General features: G+C 32.9%; 2 protein-coding genes across 7 annotated transcripts in view; one reads left to right on the forward strand and one right to left on the reverse strand.

Annotated features, from left to right (window-relative positions):
* Positions 1-6,625, forward strand: part of C4H1orf146 (chromosome 4 C1orf146 homolog) — a 32,986-nt gene extending 26,361 nt beyond the window's left edge. For all 3 annotated transcript variants that reach the window (XM_057500417.1, XM_057500418.1, XM_057500420.1), the window contains 4 exons: positions 3,442-3,535; positions 5,059-5,227; positions 5,624-5,702; positions 6,366-6,625. In XM_057500417.1, the coding sequence (XP_057356400.1) occupies positions 3,442-3,535; positions 5,059-5,227; positions 5,624-5,702; positions 6,366-6,500 (477 nt within the window). In that variant the 3' untranslated portion in view covers positions 6,501-6,625. The remainder of the gene's footprint in view (positions 1-3,441; positions 3,536-5,058; positions 5,228-5,623; positions 5,703-6,365) is intronic.
* Positions 6,626-7,324: 699 nt separating this feature from the next.
* The window catches only part of GLMN (glomulin, FKBP associated protein), a 40,108-nt gene continuing 19,632 nt past the window's right edge, over positions 7,325-27,800 (reverse strand). For 2 of the 4 annotated variants that reach the window (XM_036906558.2, XM_057500416.1), the window contains 11 exons: positions 24,199-24,252; positions 22,741-22,771; positions 22,546-22,635; positions 21,762-21,803; positions 21,586-21,659; positions 20,271-20,355; positions 19,648-19,754; positions 19,009-19,072; positions 8,445-8,568; positions 7,586-7,668; positions 7,325-7,480 (listed from right to left, as the gene is read on the reverse strand). In XM_036906558.2, the coding sequence (XP_036762453.1) occupies positions 7,364-7,480; positions 7,586-7,668; positions 8,445-8,568; positions 19,009-19,072; positions 19,648-19,754; positions 20,271-20,355; positions 21,586-21,659; positions 21,762-21,803; positions 22,546-22,635; positions 22,741-22,771; positions 24,199-24,252 (871 nt within the window). In that variant the 3' untranslated portion in view covers positions 7,325-7,363. The remainder of the gene's footprint in view (positions 7,481-7,585; positions 7,669-8,444; positions 8,569-19,008; positions 19,073-19,647; positions 19,755-20,270; positions 20,356-21,585; positions 21,660-21,761; positions 21,804-22,545; positions 22,636-22,740; positions 22,772-24,198; positions 24,253-27,800) is intronic. The other 2 variants (XM_036906557.2, XM_057500415.1) reach the window with 2 other exon arrangements.

The raw sequence follows: 27,800 nt of genomic DNA on the forward strand, positions 1-27,800 counted from the left end.
TTTCCTATATATTCCTTATTTTCATTTATTTTATAATTGTGTATTTTCCCTATTAGCATAAAAGTTACATACATTTTTAATCTTTAAAATTGAAAATAATATACATTTGTGTTATATTGATTACAGATTTTCTCAGGATTTTTGCCTTTCAGTATTATGTTATTTGTAAAAAATGTGCAAAATTTTACTTCCACTTTACTTTGATTAAGGCAGCTGTTTTTATTATATAACCAAGTTTAACAGCTATTTTCTGATTTTAATGTGAATACACCAGTGTTTTATTTTTTTATGTTTCCTATCGCTGTAAAATAGTTTAAGCTTAATTTATGAAATTTTTCTCCATCAGAAATGTGTACCGTTTTTCAAATGCAGTTTATCTGCTGAGAAGAACCTAAGTGATTAATATTTGCATATCTTCATTAAACTAGTTGGTCATTATGGATTTTTCTTTCATATTCTCTTAAAATTTGGTTTACTGATAATTTATTTTTGAATTATTATTTACTAATGACTGTTTTTTAAATGCTATTTTTGTAGGGAGTAAGAGTTATTTCTTTGTTTTTATCTATGCAGTTACACAGTATGGAAATTATGTGTTCCTTAAAATATAAAGGAGCTTTCCCATTAAATTTTCTGTGCTGGTAATCTTCTAAGAAATGTAGAAAGTAGTGGTTTCTATGGCTTTTGCTCTGTTAGGTTTTTTACTATGTTGTGAGTCAATTTTCATGACTTACGTACTTTTTGAAAATGTACCCATTTCATAGGGGTAATTAAATTTATTAAGTTGGACTTGATGAAATTGCCGTTTCTGTAATTACAAATTTCATATTGGCATTCTTTTTATTTTCAAATATACTCTTATCAGTTATTAAGAGCTTTTTCTCCTTTCTGTTTATTTTCTTCCTTATGAGATTTGCAAGACAGAAGCACTAGTTTTACAGAATATTAACAGATGTTATAGAATGTTAATAGAGGTTATGTAGAAAAAGTATTATAATGGATTTTATTTAGAATGCTGATAAAAAAGTTACTAAGTTTTTTTTTACTACATTATTCTTCAGAGGCTTTAATGTGCTCAAACGAATTGTAAATCCCCAAAAGGAGCCAAATCATATTCAGTGTTTACAAATATTACCTGAATAAGGAACATCTTATGGGACTAATTCCATGAAACATATTTTGGAAGATCTACTCTTTACTCCTGGTTATTTTGAAAAACTAACTCTTGAAATTATCTGTATTTTCTTAATTCAATGCTTTCTAATTTTACTTATTTTTTTTCTATTGTTTTTATTATAATTCTAGTTGGCTCCCCAAAAGATATGATTGAAGTTCATTAGCCTGGCATACATCTCTCACAGTCTGCCAGCAGTTATTCCTAACGCTGTTCCCAAATGAACTGATTCATACACACTATACACTTACCATATAAGAATCATTATTTTCAGGTCTGAATACTTTGCCTATGGTATTCTTTCTTTCTCTGCTCTTCTCACATTTGTCTTTTTTTTCCTTCACCTGTCTGCTTAATAAACTGCTTTTCACTTTAAAGATATGACTCAAATGTTATGAAGCTCTCCTCTTTCACATGTTACACCTCCTTTTATATAGTTGTTTTTTGCCAAAATTCTCAAGCGTATCTTTTAACTTCTTAAACATAGTGAACAGCTATTTTAAGATGCATATCTGGTAACCTCAATATATATGTATCTCCTATGAGTCTATTTCTATTGTCTGTTGTTTCTGATGGTTGTCTTTTGTCTCTGTACATCTGATTACTTTTTGTTGGAATTTGTATTTGAAAAATTGTTTTTAGAAATGACTTGTGACCTGGAATAGTATTGTATTCCCCTAGAGAAGCCTTAATTCTACAAGAAAATTAAACCCCTAATGCCTAAGTAGGGTTGCAAGATAAAATACAGGACACTTATTTTAGTTTCGGATAAATAATGACTTTAGTATAAGTACATCCCAAATATTGTATAGGATATACTTATACTAAAAAATATTCAATTTTAACTGGGTGTTCTGTATTTTATTTGCTAAATCTGGCAACCCAAGTCCTAACGCATCTATTATATATAGTAAATGAACTTACCTCCTACACATCTATAATGGTACTAGTTATGGGAGAATTGAAAATATTATCACTCAAATCATTTGTTTTATAGTTCACATGAGACCTGATTGAGAAAGGTTGCTCTAGGGAGTGCTTCTGCAAATTGCTTGGGAGCACTAGTTGTATCACCTTAATACAATTTCAGGGATTGAATTGTGTGAAGCTAGGCTGCAGTCCCTGTGAGAGCTGTTCTACTTTTGTCAGAAGCTTTGTTCACCCTCTTATCTGCCTTTTCCTGAATTGGCAGATGCCTTCAGGAAAAAATGGCCTAAATATTGGTTTCATATCTCTGAATTTCTCTTTAGATGTTTGCCTTGTAGTTTTTCACTATCCTCTCTCTCTGATGCATTCAAACAGATTTTTTAAACTGTCCAGCTTTTCTAGTTTCCTTCAGCAGGAGGGCTGACCTAAATTACTCAGTCTGCCATTGCTGGATGCAATGTCTAATTTTAAAACAGCAGAAGCAAACTCATATGAAGAGCCTTAGATGAACTCTTGTTCAAGACCTGAGTGGTACAAGATACTCTCATTAGGCAGGAAAAGGAAGCATATATTTTATACATAAATTCCAGCCTGTGTGCTTAAGATATACATGTTCTGAAGCAAAACATAAAATAAAATTAATATACCTAAGGGTTTTTATCTACTTGGAGAATAACAGGCTTGAGTTTTAAACAGTCAAGAAACACTATCACTCACTTCATTGTGATGTCTTGGGTGAAATGATCTAATTACCTGGCTAGAATAGGAAATTAGATTATTTTTGAAATAGTATTTAACCTAGAAGTCCTGTTGCTGCCTCAGTACATTTGTCCACTCACCTAAGGCTTAAAAGATTTAAAAGTATACTAAAAGTAATTGCAATGTAAACAAATTGAAGAATTGCTTGTCTCCTTCTACTCTCTTTGGCACATCATGGTTCTGTCAACCATCTAAGAAACACACCACCACCCACCTTCCAGTTATATATTAATGCATGTCAGAATCCATCTTCAAGTTGTCCTTTTAAAAGAAAGTTTGCATTTGCTCTGGTTCTTACAGGTTAATTCTTTAATACTGCCTTTAATTTCTGTGCCTAAGTAAAATAACTAGTATACAACTCATTTCCAAACCTACAATCAGTGTGTTTCAGTAGAACTAAGTATTTTTGCTCTTTAAAAAAATTTGTCTCCATAGAGAGGACATTTGGTGTCTCTTTAGATAATCAAATCTTTAGGTGGTATAGTTATAAAAGAAGCTATTAAAATTAAAAATTTTTCATTAGTTTTAATGAAACTATTCTAAGCAGGTCTTAAATTTGTATTTCTGAAAAATTTTTTTAGAGTTACGAAGTTGCGACTGCCCTAGAAAATCAAAGCCACAAGATTCGGTATTCAGATTCAGTGGAAAATGGATCAATTATATTTTCTCTTTCTGGTATAGTATATTTGCTAACTGCCTTGATTTAAGTTTCTTATAAAATATGTGAGTATAAGTTCTGATAATTTTTTAGTTCAGTAACCAATAAACTTAAGGTATTATTTTTGGGGAGAGGTAATATATATATAAAACTGTGACACAGCTGCAAAATCTTGTGCCTATGACTAATTACAAAATATATCCCTTTTTAGGTTATAGTTGTTGAACTAAAGCTGAACCAGTGGTATCTGGTAGAGGATGGTAAAAATTTGCTTTAGAACTAAGATGAAAGTAGAAAAAAGCCATGTCCCCAGTAACCAATACTTAACAGTATTACCTGCATTAAAAAAACTAAAACATCGTAACATTGGTCAAAATCCATATACAAAACAACATAAGAGAATGTTTTTCATGATTTTGTACAAAAGTTTAGTGAATATAATATAAACAAATAGTAACTAAATGGGGACAAATAAATATTCCTGAAATTGTAAACAGCTGTGAGTCATGGGCACAGTACCAGGAACTTAAATTAGATTAGGGTATAAGAAGGCTGGAGAGAAGAGAAAGGGGCATTACAAAACATAGGTTTGAGCTTGGGATATGACAGAAGTGATAAAAGAGGTGGAGGTGAAGGATTTTACTAGAAGCTTTGCAAGTAGACCTGTCCTCCAGCAGAGGTTTTGGAAGACAGCTTTCAAAAGCTCCTAGAAATAGACCTCCAGGCTCAAAGTGGTCCAACCTCAATCTTGTCCTTCCTGGTTGGAGAGAGAGCTCTCTAGGGAGAAATTAAGTATTTTTGGTGAATACCCACTATGTGCCTAGGCCCCTTCATATACACTATCTTATTTTGTCCTTTCTACAAACCTATTAAAGAACTATTCCAGTCTTACAGAGGAGAAAACTTAGGTTCAGAGAGGTTATATAAATTACCTAGGTTCACTCAGTTAACATATAATAATAATATAATCACTTTCCTCAGATTGTCTTCCCCTAATCTTTTAAAGAGCTATAATTAGATCAGGTTTCCTTTAGGACTATTCTTATAGGCCTGTAACTATTTCATACATCCTAGGTATCTGCTTAGAGTGTATTACTTGATACAATACTTAATGTTCTAGTACAAATTTTTCTCCAAGAACTAATTAAAGGATTGCTTAAGACTCTTTCTTTAGTTGGTTCCCAGCCTTTAAAAATCATAACATGGAAAATTAACTTTTAACTAAAATTAGGTATATTTTCATTGTGGACAGTGCCTTAGTCTGAAAAAGAAAATGGTTACTTACCAAAAACATTTTTTCCCCTTAAATATTAGAAAAAGTCATTGTTTCATACAGAGCATTTCAGAGAACTACCTACCTAAATAATCTTGTTGTATTAAGAATTTTATAGTAATTTCGACTGCATATGGGTTTAGGGCCTGGAACATTAGAGCTACATTATACTTATGGTACTTTTACTCTTTTACTGATTTTACCGAGTATACAAAAAAACTTGATCAATATGACAAAGTGACATGTTATGTTATTGACCTTTCCTAGGAGTTGCATTTTTATTGATGGATGCTAAAGAATGCTTTATGTCCGCTGAAGAAATATTTCTAGCCAAAATTGAGAAGTTTGTTAACATTCACCAAAATAGTTTTTTGGTTCTGTCTGCTGCCTTCCATGGGCCTGAGGAATGGAAACTGATGTTTAGGATTCAGCAGAGGTATGAAAGATTAGCACTACAGACTTACTTTTCTTAAATTACACTGTTTACTTCATTCAGTTTTTTATTCAGGTGAGTCATGTTTTGCCAGAAGATAACCTTTGTAATGTTAACCTGTCATATTTAATAAAACCACAGGCCAAATGGCTATTCTGGGATCCTGGTGACAAGTTTCAGAGTTCATGGTGATTTATGGGATTCTCTGGCAGGACCAAAACAAAAGTGAACACTTCCTAGCAGTTGAGTTCTAGCTATAAAGCCCAATCAAATCCTCCATGGAGTAAGGCAGGGCATGAATGAATAAATAGATAATGAGAGAGGTTTGTCTCTCCTTTCCACTTAAGATAACATGTCAGTAAGTTGTCTGATCTATTTAACTTATGAATTGTTTTTCAGATTCCTGGGTAGTAACTTACGGATACTTCCAGTACACAACCCAGTAAATGCTATAAATCTTATTTGTACTATAGCTAAGGTAAGTCATCTGAGGAAAATAACATACGTACATACACACTCACACTTTAAGGTTGATGACTTCAAAATGCACACCTTCTTGAGCAGACTGACAAATACTCTGCTTCTGTTCCTCTCAGAGAAGTTGCTATTTCAGCATGTGACTCTTCCCAAGCCTGCACTCAGCCTTTCTTCTTAATTTACTAGAGAAGTAGCTACTACCAAATGACTCATTTTAAGACAAAAAGAGCATTTGGGTCATATACATTGTGTTAGCCCTGTTGGTTACTTAACTCTTCCTTCAAGTTCTAAAGTATAAATCCTGGTCAGGTTGTAGTCATGAACTGTCGGATTGCAAACATGCTATTTTATAGAATGCTATCCACCAGTTGTCCACTTCCTTTTCACACTTGTTCTTCTCTATGAACTGTGCCCCTAGGCAGATAGGTGCTCCTACTCTTGCACTTGGAACAGCTCTCTTAAAGCAATTCTTCCCTAGTCTCTTACTTTTTAAAATTGCTTATTTTAAATTTCTTAGAAATCAGGTATTTACTCTGTTACTCTAGTAATTAATACATAGTATTTAGCACATAGGTGATTCAGTACTAGTTGAATAAAGTGTTTTTAGATGTGGTGATATACCTGATTTCCTTAAATAATGTGGCATGTTTATATCTCCTTTCAGATTACCTCCAAACCAAACATAGACGGCATCTGCTACAGAATGATAACAACTAAAGCTTACATCATTGAGCAAAGTCCTGTTTGGAAGACACTTCAAAAGATAAAACTGAGTAGTGATTCATTTAACCCAACTTAGAGTACCAATTATAAATGTTCTTTTGGAAAAATATATAAGTTAGACTGGTTTATATAATGTTCGAATATTTATTTACTTAAAAGATTTTTAAAAATTTAAAATAAAATATATACAATTAAAAGTGATATTCAGTGCTATTGAGTAATTCCTTTAATGTTTAGGAAAAATTGGTACATACATATATTATAAAATTCAGATGTAGTTTCTTAATGATACAAATTAAGTTGGATGGATAAAATATTTACTAGGAAATAAAAATACAGCATTTTCTAATTACTCCTTTAGACTAAAGGAAGAATATATGCTTTTCCACAAGGACAGCCAGTATTTCTAAAATTAATCTTTGCAGATGCTTTCACATTATACCTGCTACTTGAAAGATGGCAGGTGGGACTCTGCTCTCTAAGGCTCCTCTTGAGGCAGGGAAAAACAGGGAAAAGAAGAGAAGCAGTCAGGTGGCCCAACTGAAAACTCCTCTCTCCATTCTTACAGTACTATGATACCCAGTTTGATAAAAGAAATTTTACAAAGCATCTAACTGGAACATAAAGTATATCAGTATTTTTATAAACTCACAACTGTATGAATGAGTGACAGTAATTCAACTACATTTTATGAAATTATAATACAAAATTATTAGTTTGTATTGGATTTTCTAGTATTTAGAATATGTATATGGAAATTATTTACATGTAATCTTTTTTAAAACCAAAGAATACTACTCATCCATGATGTGTCATTGCAGAAAAGCTACAAATATTTTTCTATTGGTGTATGTTCTAGAGAAAAATTTTTATGAAGGTATTAAATAAATTACAATGGAAAACAGTATTTTACTAATTTTTATTTAGGAAATGGAACTTTCATTTCGTCCCAATATTTTCTTCGGAGGTAGACTTTGTTTTTATTTCAATGAGTTCTTCTACTCGAGCCAGAACACTTTCAATCAAATCAAATGTGAAAAGAGCTGAATGTAGGACCTACAATGCCAAAAAAAATCAGTGTTATTAATGCTACTGCTAAAACAAAACAAAACAAAACAGAAAAGATAAGCTGATTGTAGCTTAGGGAAATTCTATATCTACCTTAAGCTGCATTTCAGGAGGCATGTTAGGGATCTCTTCTCCACCTACAGTTACAGAACAAAGATCCTTAGACTTTTGGACTTCTGTAAGAAAAAAAAGGTCGTGTGTGTCACACTTAACCATTAAAACAACTGAGATTTCAGTAATAAATTTGTAAGTTATTTCATCATTCATTAACTTTAAAAGATTTCTGTCAATTAAGTCTTATGGTTTAATAGCTCAGGATATGTTTAAATCAAGAATAAGATAATAAAAATATCAAGCTTTTGTAACATGTAAATATTTATTTAGGTGAACAGCATTATTTGGCATGCATAGGATGAATGAAAATCGATTAAACTTTTTCCTTCAGTGTATGGTCAAAATTATATCCATTAAACTAAAAGACAAAATTTCTAGTAATGCCTATAGAAATACTTCCAAAGTTATATGGAAAAGATCACAAGATTATTATAACAGAATTGCTGACTTTAAAAAGTAATTCTGGATCTAAGATTTCTTTTTCGTATTTTGTAAAGACTTACTTGAGGGCGAGGTGGGGGGTGAACTCAAGAATTTCAGTGATACCAAACACTTACTTGTAATACAATTAGATTCTTAATCAGACCTTGAAGTTTTAAACCAGACTATGCTTCAGTTTGGTTTAAATCTTTGTTAACTCAAGTTCAATGTTAACTGGCTTATAGATCAGCCAAGAATAATTTTAATTATAAATAAATGACTTAGCTGTCATGGCTCCTTGTTTGCTATAAATTAGACAAGTACAAGATTTAAAGCTGTTTATTCTGAATATAAATGACAGTTCTGAAATATCACTAATTTTTAGACCTAACCAAAAGTGAAACAGCACATTACCAACCTTGGCTATTTTCTTGGCTATTTTTAATTTCTGCTTCATAATGTGCTTTTGACATATTAAGTCCTGTATGGAGTGGCTTTAAGAAATTATTCTCAATCTTTCCAAGTTCTGTCCATAATCCAGTCTGTTCAGAAGAATTAATGAAATAATTAGTTACCTGGTTCAACATTTATTGCCTACTATTAAACGTATGTTGAGAGTTGGAGAAACTGAAATGAGTAAGAGATGATCCTTGCCTTTCAAGGTAGTTTACTGTCTAATAACACCTTAATTACTACATCTAGTTATTTTATATGAATACCAAACAAAACAAAACGTACTTTGGTCAGTACTACTGAACAGCTCCTGGTTTTGAGATCTGTAACTTAACAGGTTTTATCTACCAGAAGATTGAGGATAATCCATGTGACCCAAGATGTTTCTTTCCCTATAAACCATCCCCACTATGACTATACCTTGTATATATCCCTTCAACTCTTTGATCTTCCAATCGATATGCTTGTCACAGACCTAGTTCTAGAGGATTATTTCCTTTCCGTACTGACAGAAACTTTTCTAACACAAGGCTGTTATGGACTTTACTGGTGATCAATGGAGATGGAGCTTTTACCTGTCTAGGATAGCTTAGGGTTATTCTGTAACCCATATATATTAGAGGATTTTTATTCTAAGAACATTTCCTCCTATAGTATTTAATGGAGGGGGGGTAATAAAGTCTTCATTTTGCCTTTAAAAAAAGGGAGAAAGAGAGAAAGAAGAAAGAGGAAGTCAGAATGATTCATTGGTATTATTAACTTCCCGAAGTTAGTACAAAGGTAAAGAGGTAAAAATGGTAAACTTAAGAACCCAATTATCCTTAACAAGAACCAGACTACTTGAAAACCTGTTTACTTCTATTGGAACTTTCATAGCTAGAGAGAAGTCAGTAACTGGCTTCAAAGCAGGTTGACTTGTTAGGGGCTACTGCAGTCGAACCCAGTGTTCATTTACCATTCCAAAAACCCTAGGGCCCTTAAGAATTATACTAAATCTACTCTACCTTTGCTCTATAAATGGAACAACAAAGCTTGGATGACAACACATCTACTTTTACAACATGGTCTACTGAATTATTTTAAGTCCACTGTTGAGACCTATTGCTCAGAAGAAGATTCCTTTCATCCTACTACTGCTCAATGATAGTGTACCTGGCATTCTGATGGGAGATGTACAAGATTAATGTTTTCATGCCTGCTAACCCAATATCCATTCTGCAGCCCATGCGTCAAGGAGTAATTTTGACTTTCAGATCTTACTATTTAAGAAAATACATTTCACAAGGCCACAGCTGCCATGGATAGTGATTCCTTCAATGGATCTGGGCAGAGTAATTTTAAAACCTGTAAAGTAGTCACCATTCTAAATGCCATTAAGAACATTCATGAGTCATAGAAAGAGGTCAAAATATCAAAATAACTTGATTCCAACCTGTAAGGATGACTTGGAGGGGTTCAAGACTTCAATGGAGGAAGTCACTGCAGATGATGTGGAAATAGCAAGAATCTAATTCTAACTAGAATTAGAACTGGAGCCTGAAGATGGGACCTAATGGCTGCAATCTCAACGATAAAACTTGCAGAGATAAGGATTTCCTTCATATGGATGGGCAAAAGTGGTTTTTTGAGATGGCATCTACTCCTGGTTTAGATGCTGTGAAGATTGTTAAAATGACAAAGGACTTAGAATATTATATAAACTGTTGATAAAGCAGAGGTAGGGTTTGAGAGGACTGACTCCAATTTAATGTGAGTTAAAATGCTTTCAAACAGCTACAGAGAAATTGTGAAAGTCAATTGATGTGGCAAACTACATTGTCTTATTCTAAGAAATTGCCACAGCCATTCCACCTTTCAGCAACCACCACCACTCTGGTCAGTCAGCAGCCATCAACATTGAGGCAAGTCCCTCTGCCCCCAAGATTATGACTTGCTGAACAAGATGATAGTTAGCATTTTTTAGCAATAAGGTATTTTCAAATTTAGACATACACGTGGTTTTTTCTTTAGACATAATGCTACACACATTTAATAGGCTACACTATAGTGTAAACATAACTTTCATATGCACTGGGAAACCAAAAAATTGAGTTGAATTTATATTTGCTAGGGCTACTCACAGAACTCAAGGTAACATTTATTGCCATATTTGCTTTTTGTGATGGTCTGGAATTGAAGCTATAAAATCTTAAGTATGCTTGTATTTTTTAATGTCAGGTTTATTGTATCATTCACATACAGTAAAATAAACTTTTTAGTTGTACAGTCCTATGAGTTTTGACAAAGATATCTGTATAACCACCACTATAAAAATATTCCCATGATCCTGAAAGTTCCCTTGTGCCCCTGTAGTCCATTTTCTTCCCCCACCCTCAGGCAACCACTGATCTGATTTTTTTATATGATTTTTTCCCTTTTCCAGAATGTCACATAAATGGAATCGTAACTGTAGCCTTTTGGTAGTACGATATTTGATTTATATATTTGGTCTTCGCCCTGTTCCTGCCATAGAGCTCCTAAAACCCTTGAATTTTGTAAGTGATAAGTGCAGTAAAAGTGTCTTGTTATTCATAACAGACCCCTTTCAACCATGAGGAAAATGATTTCTGGAAAGCCCCTAATGATGGGCACTGGTTGTCAGGGGACCCAACCTTGTGATCAGAGATGGCTGGAACTTTCAGCTTCCCCATCCCCCAAACTCCCAGGAGGAGAGAGGGGCTGGATATTGAGCTCAATCACCAAGGGTCAATGATTCAATCAGTTATACCTATGTAGTGAATGAAGCCTCCATGAAACGCCAAAAGATAGAGTTTAGAGAGCCTCTGTCTTGATGAATAGAGGTGCTGAGAGTGGCTTTGGGGAGGGCATGGAAGCTCCACATTCCTTCCCTAACTTGCCCTGTGCATCTCTTCCATGTAGCTGGCTGTTCCTGAATTTTGTCTTATTATAATAAACAGGGAATCTACTAAGTAAAATGTTACCTTGAGTTCTGTGAGTAGCCCTAGCAAATTAATCAAACCTGAGTAGGGAACCACCACTTTATCGCCAGTCTGTCTGAAGCACAGGTCACTACTGGACTTGTGATTGGCACTGGGGGGAGGGCAGGGGGAGAATGCTGTGGGATTGAGCCCTAACCTGTGGAATCTGACACTATCTCCAAGTACATAGTGTAAGAACTGAATTGAATTGTAAGATACTCAGCTGGTATCACAGAATTGTTTGATGATGGGAAAAAAAATCTCTACACATCTGGTGACCAAAGTGTCAAAAGTGAAGTATTGAGAATAGAGAACAAACACAGGAGCATTTTTCCTTTATAAGTAGAAATTGACAAATAATTCTAAAATTTATATGGAAAAGCAAAGAACGTAGAATAGCCAAAACAGTTCTGAAAAACAACAAAGTTGGTGGACTCCCACTACTTGAGTTGAGGACTTACTCTAAAGAGACAGTAATAGAGACAGTGTGGTACTGGTAAAAGAACAGACATAGGTTGATGGAACAGAATAGAGTATAAAATCAGACTCATACTTACATGGTTAATTATTTTTGACAAAGATGCCAAGAAAATTCAAGTTAAGGGTAGCCTTTTCAATAAATAGTGCTGGCATCAAAACATACTGTAATTCATACATTATACCATATAAAGTTTACTTGAACTAAATATGAGATCTAAAACTGTAAAACTTGTAGAAGAAAACCTAGTAGAAAATCTTTGTGACCTTGGGTTAAAGATTTGTTAGAACCCAAAAAATGTAGGTCATATAAAATAATAAAATTGGTAAGCTGTATTTCATCAAAACTAAAAATTTCTTACTTTTGAGAAAAATGCTATTAAGATAATGAAAATGCAAGCCATAGACTGGAAGACAATATTTACAAAACCCATACCAAATACAGGACTTATTTCCAGATTACAGGGAAAGGTTTCCTTTTAAAAAAGTTTGTCTAAGTTGAAATATTTTTTTCACACTTTACATAGTAATATAAATTCTTCAAAACCATATTCCCAAAATGAATGTAAACTTAATGTTTTATACTCATTCTTTGGTGTAAATGAAGAACTAAGCCTCACAAATTAATCCTCTTTAGCCAGCAAGTTTAACCTAAGTACTGATACAGGATTTAAAAAAGCAAATATATCTTTTATCAGACATTTTTCTGGAATGTTTGAAATTTCTCCTTTAGAAAGTAATAGAAGTTTACAACAGAGAAATGAGGTGTAATAACAGTATCCTATTTTATTATATTTGGACTATATTCATTTATACTATATTCAATAATGTCAGGAACATATATAAGGTCAAGCCATGACATTTAAGCCTTCTTTCCATAACAATGTCTTCTGCAACCTATGGATATGTTTAACATATTGAAATACAATCATGTTTCTCCTGTAGCTTCAAATTTCATTTCTTACACATGCCAGAAAATCATATATATATACACACATACATATATGTCAATTTTGCTACTCAGGTATTATCTTTGAAAACACTTACTAAATGAGATTGCTTTCCAACTAGAAAAATATGAATATTATTCAAGTTCATATACCCTAGCTAGAACTTTCCTTAGGTTGACATAATACAGTGAATGTCATGCTTAGCTCTGATCACTAAAAGAAGCCTCAAGAGTTCAACTACTCAGTATAAATTTAAAATAAAAATTTCACCACCTTTATAATATATAAGACCTAGAAGGATTTCCTTGGATATCCAATCTTTCCAAAACAAAATACAACTTTGGTAGTGCTTCTGACAGTTTAAAAAGATTAGCTGCCCCAGTTCTGCACTGTAACTTGTCATTCCTATGAAAAATTTCCACTTTAAGTTTTAATGACCCAGTGTGTTTCAGTTCACTAAATATAGCTAATCTTTAGATGTGTGTACACTCAAGTTTCCTCTGTGCATCTCGTTCCACAACATTGTCATGGCTATTGTTGGCCCTTAACTGTTCCACATGAAAACTATAATCAAAACATCAAATTTCATTTTCAAAAGCTCAACTGGTGTTTTGATTTGAATTATACTGAATTTTTAGTTTGGGAACTGATTAAGATACCAAGTTACCACCCTCATACATTATGCAATTCTCTACTTACATCTTTTTTATATCTTTCTATAAAGTACACTTTTCTCCATGAAGTTTTACACACATATTTGTTCATATTTTCCTAAGTATCTTATATTTTTGTTGCAATTGTAAATAATATTTCCTACACTAAGAATTTTTATGATTGTGTTAAATGCATCAAATGTTTTTTCTGTAGTTATTGAGTGATCGAGTATTTCTTTAACCTAAGTATTACATTAACCTTGCATTACTGGAATAAACCCAGTTTGGATCTATGAATTAAAATTTTTTTTGCTGGATTTGGCTTGTTAATTTTCATATCTGTATTCATAACTGAGATCAGCCTATTAACTTTACTTCAGCATACTATTCTTGCATGTGTTGATACTGAGGTCTTATCTTACTAAATAAGACTCATCATTAGTCACAGCTACTCTTTTTCTAGTCTTTAAAATACCTTATATAAGATCTGAGGATCTGTTTCTTGACACTACGGAAAAATTGTGACCTTGTGATTTCTCTTAAAGTACATTACTTGTAGCAGTTTTGTTAATTATATTTTCTAAGAAATTCCATTTCATTGAAGTTTCCTAATTTATTGTATATTTTCATGTAACTAATATTTTTCAATCTGTGCTGTTTGTATGCATACAGTTGACCCTAGAACAACACAGATTTGAGCCACGTGGGCCCACTTATACATGAATTATTGTCAATAAATAGATTGGAAAATTTTTTGGAGATCAGCGATAATATGGAAAACATTTTCTTCTCTCTACCTTACTTTATTATAAGAATGAATATATAATATATATAACATGCAAAATATGTGTAGACTATATTATCAGTAAGGCTTCTGGTCAATAGTAGGCTATTATAAAGTTTTTGGAGAGTCAAAGTTATATGTGGCTTTTCAACCATGTGGGGGGTTGGTGTGCACTCCCTTTGTTCAAGGGTTAGTTGTACTCCCCTTTTTATTAACATATTGTGTCTTCATGCATTTTTAAAATCAATCTTGCCAGAAATGTATCAATAATTCTTTATTCTTTTCTAATATAAGCACTTAAAGCTAGAAAATTTTCTAAGTACTACTTTAGCTGCATCCCACAAGTTTTAATGTATAGCACTTCATTATCATTTAGTTCTAATCTTTTTATCACATACATGTATCTCATAAAATAGACTTTATTCATAATTCCTAATATAAAGAGAGTGTTTCTCAAACTTCACTGTGCTAGTTAAAAGTGCAGATTTCTGTGTTTTACTCAGAGGCTTTGAGTAGATCTGGAGCTGAACCCAGGAATTTGCGTATGTATAAAAAATGACCAAATGCATAGGTGATTTGCCTAGGACTACATGTTGAGATATGGTGATCTGGAATAGCCCTGTCCAGTGCCAATGAGGAACTTAATTTTTTAATTAAAAATGTTAAAATAACTTAAATTTTAAATAGCTACATGTGGCTTCTGTCTATGGTATTGGACAGTGAAAATCCAGGAGTCTTTATTCAGACTTTTGCTGTTTTTAGTGGCAATAATTTACTTTAATACAAAACCCATAGTCATAAAACTTATAATCAGGTAATCAGAACATGTGCCAAAATTAGGTTACAGAAAATCTGTTGCACATTCTGTTCAGTAAAATTCCACAAATCTCATATGATTAGCAACTATAACATTTTTAGAAGCATGTAGGAGTGAACAAGCTGGGGAAATAAGAGTATTTTTCTCTCTTACATTAAGATCTTTAAAAAAAATACTACAAAGGAAAGCATTTTAAGATTTCTTACATCTTCAATGTCCAGAAAAAGTAACTTAAGATTTTTTAAAAGTTATAATAAGGATAAAAATTTGAAGTTTTCACAAATGCTTGCTTTTAATTTTATACACAAGTAGATTCACTGAAGGTGTAGGTTTGAAATCTTGTCAGTTTTAAAGCTTAACTTGACATTTCAAAATTCACTGAAGCTTATCTCACAGAAGGAAGACCAGGCAGTTCTATGCCACAGTGAAATGTATTGCCAGAAGACAGAGACTTTGCAAAGGATATAGTCAACCATGATAATGAAAAAGAAGAAAATGAATAAGACCCAATTTTCCCCTTCCTCCTTATTTATAACTTCATTATGAAGTAATATTGTAGAACTTCTATTAATTGTAATACTAAGGGATGTGTATTACCTGAAGCCATCCGGCTCTGCAAACAACACATAAGGGATATGTTTTAATCTTCAAGAAATAATTTAAATGAGAATCCAAAATATGGATTTGATAGAATTATGTGTTTTTATGCCTGATACTAAAACAGTTTTTTCTTAAATGAAAAGCATATATACATACATTACATTAATTCAATTTTTAAAAATTCCTGATACTTGTGGCCTTTATGATCTCAGATTGTTTCCCTTGACTCTGCTTTCATTCTACATACTACAATCACAAATTACTTAGGAAAAAGAATGGGTAAGCAGGTGGATGGAAAAAGATGTGAGTAGATAAAATAGAAGGGAAGGGATAAAATTATTCTGGACTGTGCACTAGCATAAATTATTTCAACCCAAAATAACTAACACTTATTTAAAGATAACCTATCAAGTAATAGAAAACACTAGGTGTTGAAAAACTAAGTTGGTTTTACCAGTAGAGATGGAGGTTAGAGGTTCAAGAAGAGTTTTGTGACACTGAAGTATGGGAGAAGGTACCTATAACCTATGAAGAAAGGTAAGGACATAAGAAATACTAGGATGAGGAGGGGAATGACTTATGAAAAGATTAAGTCAGTTGACAATAACCTGAAATAGAAAAATAAATGGATTACTATTCAATTATGAAACACTTATTTTGTATTTGAATGATTCTGTTCTCATTTACTTTTCCTGTATATACCTTTCTTTTCAGCTTTTCATCTGACTAGTTACCTTCTCTCAGCACACTTAACTTGTCAAAATAGTACTGTTTGGAGTCCTTAAGAATAAAACTACTCAGCATCACTAGAATGTCATTTTGTTCCTCCTTTAGTCAAAATTTCTAAAAACTCAGAAGCTGTCATTTTTTGATTAACTACAGTAGACAGATTTCTCATTTATATACATGACCTATTGTAATTGCACTTGGGAGACATGCTTTCATGAGCCACAGGCTCCTAAGCTGCCTCAAAGATATCATATTGTCATCTTGGACTAGATTATTTTGCTGACTTCCTTGGTATGGTAATTCTATGTTAACTCACATGGCAATACCTTGGAAATTTGATCCCTAAGAAAATTTTCTGAAAACCATATAGAAAGCAGCCTATCAGCTGGTTATATCCTTTTCTTTCCATACGATGTTCAGGCCAAATAAAAATGAAGCAGCATATCTGAGAGTTTCATAGCAGACACTGTAGAGTGTTGTCTCTTAGGCAGAGGCTCAACTGCTGACCCCTGTCGTACACTGTGCTCCATACCTTAATGAATTTATCACTCTTAATGAAGATTTTTTTTTTCTTCCAGTCAGACAAATCAGGTATCTCTAGATTGGCCCTTCCTGATTACTGAAGAACTAAAAACTCTTACTTTACCCTTACCTTACATTCCTGAAGCCTCAGGGCCTCCCTTGCTGCAGAATTCTACTTATCTTTTCTATTTTTATCACAAGCTCCTTTAGGAGTCAGGATTTAGTTTGTGATTCAAAGGTTCAGGTCACTGCCTGGGGTCACAGCTCTCTCTACCACTTACTAGGCATGTGCCCTTCTGCAAGTTAAAGATCCTTCCTGTGCATACATTTACTTATGAAAAGTGAAAAAGAATATATACAGCATTGTAAACAATAAATGATAATATAGCACCTGGCCACAATAGTGGATGCCACTATCCAGGGGTGGGGTAAGTGTGGAATGATGAGGTCAGAATTAACTGAGAATGGACATGGAGAACTTTTTGTGATAATAATGTACTATATTTGATAAGGATTTGGATAACACAGGTCTGTGCATTTGTTAAATTCAGTGAACATATACTTAAAATTTGTGCTTTTCATTTTACATAAATTTTACTTTAAATGAAAATTATTGACAGATATTTAACTCTACTTAATGAAATACATGCTGAAATATTTGGGGTAAAATATGATGTTTGTAGTTTACTTTAAAATACATCAAAATATAAGAGACAGATGGACAGGTGGAGGAGAAGGATACACAATAGAGTAAAATGCTAATGGTAGATTCTTGGTAGTAGGTAAATCAGTGATCACTGTAAAACTGTCTTTCAACTTGACTGTATATTTGAAAATGTTCACAAAAGATGTTAGAGGAAAAAAGTACTCTGGTACAGAGTAAGCATTAGTCAATGATAGTAAATAATTATTTTTGGTTGAAGAGGGATGACTAGAAGATCACATCATTGAATCTATTAGATTCAGTCAAGAGGGAAGGAAACTACTACTCTTCTCATATACCTCTCATTCCAAATCATGATTTACTTAAATTTAGAAAAAAAATTCTTTGGCATCCTTATATAAATATCAATTACTTTCATTCTTTTTTTAAATTAAGGTATTATTGATATACACTCTTATGAAGGTTTCACATGAAAAAATGTGGTTATTACATTTACCCATATTATTGTGTCCCACCATACCCCACTGCAGTCACTGCCCATCAGTGTAGTAAGATGCCACAGAGTCACTATTTGCCTTCTCTGTGCTACACTGTCTTCCCCATAATCCCCCACACACCATGTGTGCCAATCATAATATCTCTCAATCCCCTTCAATTACTTTCATTCTTTTATTACTTTCTAAAACAAAACAAAACAAAACAACCAGATTAACAACACATGTGATTCTGGTAGTTAAGTTTAAAGAAATGACACATACAGGAAAAACAATTATTAAAACAGAGTAGGTAGAGAGAAAGATAAAGAGCAAATGTAAATTTACTGTATGACAAATCTCCCTCAAACAGTTTTCTTTACTGAATACCCCTAATGATGCACTATTAAAAAAAAATCCAACTTCCTACACATTATTCAAAAGGTGCTGCTAACATGCTTCAATTAGTCATGCTGATGAGGGTACATCAAATTATCAGATGATCTTATTTCATATAGCCCAGACTTAAATTACGAACGACATATGGAGGCAACTGAACAAGACATCCAAATATATGCTGATCTCCAAAAGGTTAGTAATTTAGGACCTATAACTTTTATCGACCTAACAAGGCTAAGCTATGCTTACAGCAAAACGGCAGAGGTTCACCAGGAAAAGGAAAGGGAATGGGAAGCTGGATGGGGACGTAAGGGCTCCTGAGAATTAACCTGAGGTTTCAGAATAATTGTTGGCACTTCTCCCAGCCTTTGTAGCTGGCTAAGTTATTAAATATTGGCTTAAATAGGTATTGATAAGAAAACCTGAACACTCCCTATACATTTTGAATATACTCACAGTTTCTTTTTCAAACAATTCACTTACTTGATTATCATTTTCATTATCTTTGATAACCAAATATCTCAATAAATTTAATGAAGCCATTATCCTGTTAATTAAAAATACACAATTTGTTACAGTACAGTTTTATATAATTGATAGCAATTTCAATCAATAAATTAAGTTAAAACTTGGGTATATTTTTATAATTATGTTGCCATTTGAAACTATTCCCTATATGTATCTTTTGTAGCAGTAATAACTTACACTCTTTTTCCTCAAGTTCACAAAATACAATTGTGAAAATTATGATTCATCATTTTTTCCCATGGGAGTCTTTTTATATTTAATATTTGAGAGTATCACCTCTTTCCGAATTTAAAAATTCCTGTTTTTTTTTTTTCTTGGCTATAGCCACAAATCTCTGTGAGTTACATTGCAATACTGGGCATGTCAAAGGTACAAAATCATACTGTTGGTCATATTTCTGAAAAGAATAGTTTTTTGTTTTTACATAGTATTTAATTACTTAAACATGAAAATTCTTATGTAATTTTATGAATTAACAATAGATCATAAAATCACAGGAAACTACGTTTTATTAGTTAAGTTTAGGTTCCCTAAGCAGAGGTTTCCCATTTTATTCTTAATTTGTTAGGTGACCCTTAGTGATGGTTACCCCACCTGTCTGAGTTTTGCAGTAGATCTGTTTCAGCACCCTCTGGGAGAAAGAGTACCAAATCTAGAAGGGAAATCAGTGATGGTCCTGTAAACCATTTGTTATATGTTCTCTGAAAAACAAAAGAAAAATTGGGGAAGTCTTTAAATAACAGCTTGATAAATTCATGTGTTTTTCTAATACCCTGATACTACAAAAACATTACACACTTAAAATACATTTTTTAAACTTTAATTTCCACTCTCATTCACTATTTCCAGACACCCAGAACAAACTATACCAGTTTCAGAACACTGGTGTGTTCTTCTCTTACTGTGTTTTCAATTGGAAATTGAATTCAATATCAAATTATTAAGCATCAGAAACAGATTAGACTTAAGCTTCCATTAATATTCCAGAAGTATATAGCAAAACAAAGAGAATTTACATCAGCCCAAAGAATTAATACAATTTAAATCTGTAGTCAACAAAATTTCAAAATTCAGGTTTTTAAAAAAAGAAATGGTGGAAATAAGTTCCCTAATACTAGAGATAAAGTCCCTAAGACAAATACCCACATTAATATATTCCACAAACGAATATATCCTAAAAAATAAATTGATAATTGACACCTTAGCTATGCTCTTACCTTTAAAGACACATCAATTTGATTTTTGATATTTTGAATAATAAAGGCCTCCACACCTGAGTGATTGCTTGTATTCAATAAGCACCTTAAAAGCAAAATAATGATACATTTGACATTATCCTGGACTGCATTATAAATAAATAATTATGAACATTCTATAAATTCAAATGGGCCATGCGTTACTTCTAGAAATACAAAGACTAGCAAAGAGAATTAGCAAGGTGATGAACCAATTACAAAGTCACCTGTTAATGTTTATTGTTCTTACAAATTCTATTCTAACTGGAGCTTTCCAACAAGAAATTTATGTTAGACCAATTTGGAATCTTTTTATGCATATAATTGCAATGATTTAACATGGCAACAATGGGCACTTGTGTTAGCCTAAAAATTCCCCAAATTATTCCCTGTGAAAGTAGACTACTTTGGTTAAACTAACTTAATTGCAAAGAAAGGAAATTCAGTATGACTAGCTTAAGAAAAAAAAGTGGGGGAAGATTTTTTGGTAGGGATACAAGTAGATCAGAACAGGAAATAAGACCTAAGCTGGTGTAAGACCTCAGCATCAAACTGAGATTTCATGAACCCACTCAGACTCTATTGGTAGAAATGAAGAAAAGACATGATCAGGAGTGCTAATGACCAATCCCAAGACTTCTTAGCACTTTAACACTGCCCAAATCTGTTAACTCATTTTTATTACATAGGTGTCAACAAACTAAAGTCTGAAGGCCAAATATACAGCCGGTTGCATGTTTTGTTTTATTGGAACACATTCATCCACACAAAGAAAAAGTTAGCAGTTGCCACAGAGACTGTGTGACCCATAAAGCCTGTATTTACTATTTGGCCCTTTACACAAAGTTTGCTGATCTTTAACCCAGAGTGCTCCTAGAATGTTGTCCCCCTCAAACAGCACTATTAATAAACTGAACTATTAAATTGTAGTGAATAGACAGTTATAACTCCAGAACCATTCATTTCAACTGTGAATAATGGAGATTATTGACTATGTGAAGTTCTAGCAGGAGCCTGATCAATCTCAATTTAATCTTTTAAGTCAATTTTAGAGTATTTCAATTAATTTAATTGAAACATATACTATTATTCATGGAATATATATGTATCCATAGTATTTGACTAACCCTTCTTTCTCTACCCATACAGATAAGAGAATTTATTATAATATGGCTTCCACATCGAGTTGGATTACATTAAAAATATACTGAAATACTAAAACCTGTTATAATCAAATAGCATTAATTTGGCCTTTAATCAACCACATACTTCTCAATTAACCATTCTTGATACATACCTAAATAATGTATATTTGCCTTGTGAATCCAACTTGTTAATATACAACTGAAGCATAGCTAAACTCTTCTTCCTCTAAAATGGAACAAATAATATGGTTATATAAACCAAATAAAGATTAAATTACATATTAAAATTTCTCACCGTAACTCATTTAGTACCCAAAGACTTACATACCAGTGTCTCAATGGGGCAAAGTGTCATTACTTTGACTAAGCCCTGGAAATAAAAAAAAATTTCAAATTCAGGTGTTAACATTTTACATTTAACACTGACTACAAACAACTATATTATCAATGGTGAATGTTAAAAATTCAGAGAAGTGAGGGTAGGAGATTTAAAAATGAAGTAAATTTTCTCCTGAGCCTTTCAATCCACTGTTATGTCTACAGGGAAGCTAAGTACAATCCATTTGGAAGTAATACTGAGTAGGGTGTCACAAAGTGTAAATTTAGAAGTGAATTTTCAATTATGTCTGGAGTGGCAAAAAATGAAATCAAATATGCAGAAATTTAATCCATTCATGGCAAAAAACATAATCTAAATTATGCAGTCCTTGATGGAAGTTCTGAGGACTTGAATTATGAAAAAAGTAAAAGAGCTTCATTTTTCAAAGTCCCTACAGAAACAAAGCATTAAAGAAGAGAGTTACATTTTTTCACTAACCATTAAGCTGTTAACTATGGTAGACACTAGCCACATAGAGCTATTTAAATTAAATTTAAAATTGAGTTCCTTAGTCACTCTAGCCACATATCAAATGTTCAATGTGGTTAATGGCTTTCATACTATACCACACAGGTAACAGACCACTTCCACCATCAGACAAAGTTCTATTGGACAGCATGGCACTAGAGTTTTCAAAGTATATGGACAAGAAAGTGGGAAAGGAGTCTAAATAGACCTTTTATGTTCAGAAGAGGAAAGTGACTACTTTTAGAGTTGAAGATATTTTACTTACTTGAGGTACAGTAAGAAAACTCTTGATTTCTAAACACTGGTGAAGTAGACTGTTATCTTCTATTCTTAATAAACCATTCTCCAACAGATCCTACAAATTAAAATGTATGCAGAGATAAATGTATGGTAAAGTCAACAGCTCTATTTGTTGACACGATTATGTATTTAAGTCATATTAGGTGCAAACAAATCTTACCAATCCTTTGGAGAAAACAGACTCTTCTGTTCTGGAAGAGAATATTAAAATCTATCAATATGATTTTCTAAATTGCTTTATAATGATCCTTCATTTTAGGAAATATAAAAACTGATATTTAAAGACTTTAAAAATACTTATGATTAAGGAGAAATTCTATTAAAGAACTTAAGTCAAAATTCTTAGTCCAACTTTGATCTGTGTTTTGATTTAGCTACTGACATCCAAATCCGACCAAAATCAGCCCACTAAGGCTTATTTCCTGGTATCAAATCAATAGATCTCCAACAGTAAAAGCTAAGAAATCAATTATACCTTATACAATACTATGTATTCCAGTTGATTAATCGATAAAATCTTTTCAAATCTTTTTACATAAAAAAGTGTTCCATTTGTGAAAATATTTTTTAAAAAGGTTCACAATCATTGTTAAGTAATATCAAGATCTACGGCAAAAAACATAAAGCTCCAGGTTCTTAACCTAACCATGCAAGAAGTTAAAAGTGTTGTTTTTGGCTCAATGATAAATAGTTCAGAAATCTTAAGAATATAGAACTTTAAGGTTCAAATTAATATATATTCTCCTGTATGAATATAACAGAAACTAAGTTAAAAGAATGTCAAATCATTAAGACATACATAATATAGTAAATTTACAGAGTTAATAACTACTTGGGCCAGAAGACCCTTGGAAATTCCTGCCTTGTAGGCCAAGGCTTTTGACATTTGCCATGTTACATATCTTCCTTCACCTGGGAAGAGATGGGTTTGATAAACTGTCACTAGTGTTCCTAGAGGATAGTACTGAAAGGCCATAACTGATCTCAAGAGATAATTTAAGATGTTAAAGGAAAACAAAGCAGATAGTTTTGCAAAATTCTTAAATACCTGGAAAAATTATGCATACCCATTATTTTGTAATTTTTAATGATAAAGCTTTGCTTGTGGTGCCTCAAATCAGAAAAGTTGTTGACTGATATCACTGTCAATGACCTGATCTATAAAAAGGTGTGGTCAAGACACTGCCCTTTTGATGCAGTTCAGATTGTGTTCATGAAGAAGCAGAAACATAGATGAACTTCTTTTATTAATTAACCCTCCTTTGGTGGAGGAGGCTGTAGTGGGGTGTTTTAATTTACCAACTTTTGAAATAGGGGGTAAAATCCTCAGAAACATGACTGAAAGACAATGTTTTAGTATTATCTTGGGTTTAAAATGAAAGAGCTTTTGTTGTAAAACCTAACTCATTTCTATCTCTGTTTTGGCTATTTGGTTCACATTTATAGTTTATATATAGCCTATATACATTTATATAAATATTTTTAAATATTTATTTTTTATCTTATAAAATAACCAATTAATTAGGGCCTGGCAAAGACAAGGTAGTAGCTCCTGATCTTGACAAGGACTATTTTAACACTACTACTTAATTCTGAGATACCATCTAAATGATCTTACCTTTGCAAAAAGACTTCAATATGCCCCATATTAAATTGCAAAAGGTATGATGGGCTAAAACAAACAAACAAAAAAAACATGTGTGTTTGTGTATATATATATATATATATATTTTTTTTTTAGTTAGGTATACATATAATTTTTAGAAATTTTATTTACACAAATACTATTATAGGTTGAATTGTGTCCCCCTCAAACAAAATACGTTGTGGAGTCCTAACCTCCAGTACTTCAGTATATGAACTTATTTTGAGGTACCCTTTTTTAAAAAAATTGGTGTAGGGAGAGGCAGGGACAGAGCAGGAAACCCCTTACTCTGGAGATAGGGTCTTTATAGAGGTAAAAAGTTAAAAGTGAGGTCATTGGTGTGAGCCCTAACAAAATATGACTGGTGTTCTTATAAGAAAGGGAAATGTAGATAGAGACATACATACACAGGGAACACCACATGAACATGAAGAGACTGGAATGATACATTTACAAGCTAAGGAACATCAGGGATTGCCAGTAAACAACAAGAAGCTGGGGGAGAGGCATGGAAAAGATTCTCCCTCACAGGTCTCAGAAGGAAACAATCCTACCCACCCTTGGAGACCTTGCACTTCTATCCCCCAGAACTGTGAGATAATACATTTCTGCTATTATAAGCTACCCAGGGTATAGACTTTACTATCCAGTGGCATTCTATTATGGCAGCCCTAGCAAACTAATATACATACCGAAGTCATTTTGGTGGTAGAGTTTGAGTAAGAATATAGGCACTGGGATCGACAGAACTAATTACGCTTAAATCCACCTATCTCACTAATTAGTTGTATGATCTTGAGTGGTATCTTAACCTAAGCCTTTTATTTTCACCTGTAAAATGAGATAACGTTCTATTTCATAGAGTGATAATAAACATTAGAAAATGCATATAAGGCTGTTAGCATAATGTTCAATACATGGTGAACATGCAAGTAATAGCCATTATTGCAATATTTACATACAAATATATCACCAGGTATAGTCATACATAAATATACAAATGTACATAAAGAAATACGCCCAAGGTCAACAAGAAAAACACATAATCATTATTATTATGGACCTTAAATTCCAAAAGGTATTACACTGTTAAGTTACATATTTTTAAAATAATTTTGATAAACTGTGAGAAAAAAGGATAAGGTCAAGGTAATCATAACAGAAAGATTCAACCTAAGCTGGGTGGAGAGAAGCTTTTCTTACGAAGTGACATTTAAGGATAAAAATGGTTCTAAGCACACACAAGGGCCCTAAAGCAGGAGGTTCATGACACATTTGAACAAGAAAGCAAGAGAAGGTCTGTGTTATTAAAGCATAGCAAACAAGAGGAAAGGTTGCAAGAGGTGAATCAGGACAACCAAGGAGGGACCAGATCATGCATAAGCTTCTCTAAGGTGAAGGCATTTAGACTTTATTCATAGAGTACTAAGAAGCCACTAAAGGGTTTTCATTAACAGATCTTTTTTTTTAATTGAAGTAGTGTTAACATACAATCTTATATTGGTTTCAAGTATACAACAGTGTTTCAACAGTTACCCATATTATTAAATCCCTACCCCGACTAGTGTGGTTACCATCTGTCAACACAGTAAAGATATTACAGAATCACTGGCTATATTCTCCATTCTGTACTACCATCCCCATGACCAACTTATATTATGATTGAGAATTTTTGTGCCCCTTTATCCCATTCACCCTCCACAACCACCTACCCATCCCCCACCCCCATGGTAACCACCGGTCACTTCTCAGTGACTTCTATATTGCTATTTTATTCATTTTGTTTTGTTTAGTTTTTATATTCCACAAATAAATGAAATCACATGGCATTTGTCTTTCTCCACCTGGCTTATTTCACTGAGCATAAAAACCTCTAGATCCATTCATGTTTTTGCAAGTGGCAGCATTTCTTTTTTTTTTAGTGAATGAATAATATTCCATTGTGTATATGTACCATCTCTTTATCCATTCATCTACAGATGGACACTTAGATTTTGATAGGAATTGCACTGAATCTGTAAATTGCTTTGGGCAGGAGAGCTGTTTTGACAATATTAATTTTTCCTGTCCATGAACATGGGATAGATTTCCATTAATTTGTGTCTTCTTTTAATTTCTCTAGAGTGTCTTAGTTTTTTCGGAGTACAGGTCTTTCACCACCTTGGTTAGGTTTATTCCTAGGTATTTTATTCTTTTTGACCTAACTGTAAATGGAATTATTTTCCTGGTTTCTCTGCTAGTTCATTATTAGCATATAGGAATGAAACAGATTTCTGTGTAATAATTTTGTATCCTGTGAATTTGCTTAATACAGTTATTAGTACTAAGAGTTTTTTGGGAGAGTCCTTAGTATCATGATATATAGTATCATGTCATCTGCAAATAGTGAGTTTAACTTCTTCCTTACAAATCTGGATGCCTTTTATCTCTTTTTCTTGTCTGACTGCTGTGGCTAGGACTTTCAGTATTATGTTGAATACAAGTGGTGAGAGTGGACATCCTTGTCTTATTCCTGATCTTAGAGGAAAAGCTTTCAGCTTTTTGCCATTGAGTATGATGTTGGCTGTGTGTTTGTTGTATATGGTCTTTATTATGTTGAAGTATGTACCCTCTATACCCACTTTGTTGAGAGTTTTTATCATGAATGGATGTTGAATTTTCTCAAATGCTTTTTCAGCATCTATTAAGATGATCATATGGTTTTTATCTTTCTTTCTGTTAATGAAGTCTATGATATTGATTGACTTATGAATATTATATCATCCTTGCACCCCTGGAATAAATCCCACTTGGTCATGGTGGATGATCCTTTTGATGTATTTTTGAACTCAGTTTGCTAATATTTTGTCGAGTATTTGTGCATCTATGTTCATCAGGGATATTGGTCTGTAATTTTCTTTTTTTGTGGTGTCTTTGCCTGGTTTTAGTATTAGGGTGATGTTGGCCTCATAAAATGAGTTTGGAAGTATTCTCTCCTCTTCTACTTTTTGGAATACTTTAAGAAGGATGGGTATTAGCTCTTCTTTAAATGTTTGGTAGAACTCAGTTGTGAAGCCATCTGGTCCTGAGATTTTGTTTGTTAGGAGTTTTTTATTAGAAATTCAATTTCATTGCTGGTAACTGGTCTCTTCAGATTTTCGGTTTCTTCCTGGGTTTTAATCTTGGAAGGTTGTACTTTTCTAAGAATATGTCCATTTCTTCTAGGTTGTCCAATACATTGGTAGATAATTTTGCATGAATTCTCTAACACTTCTTTGTATTTCTGTGGTATCCATTGTGACCACTCCTTAATCTTTCCTGATTTTTGTTTGTGTACTCTTTTTTCCTTGATAATCTCTCAAAGGGCTTGTCTATTTGTCTATTTTCTCCAGACCAGCTCTTGGTTTCACTGATTTTTTTCTATTGTTTTATTCTTCTCTATTTTATTTCTGCTCTGATCTTTATTATGTCCCTTCTTCTACTAACTCTGGGTTTCAATTGTTCCTTGTTTTCTAGCTTCTTTAACTGTGAGTTTAGACTGTTTATCTGGGATTGTTCTTGTTTCTTGAGGTAGGCCTGTATTGCTATGTACTTTC

The sequence above is a fragment of the Manis pentadactyla genome, chromosome 4 (assembly GCF_030020395.1).
Source record: "Manis pentadactyla isolate mManPen7 chromosome 4, mManPen7.hap1, whole genome shotgun sequence".
Taxonomy (NCBI): domain Eukaryota; kingdom Metazoa; phylum Chordata; class Mammalia; order Pholidota; family Manidae; genus Manis; species Manis pentadactyla.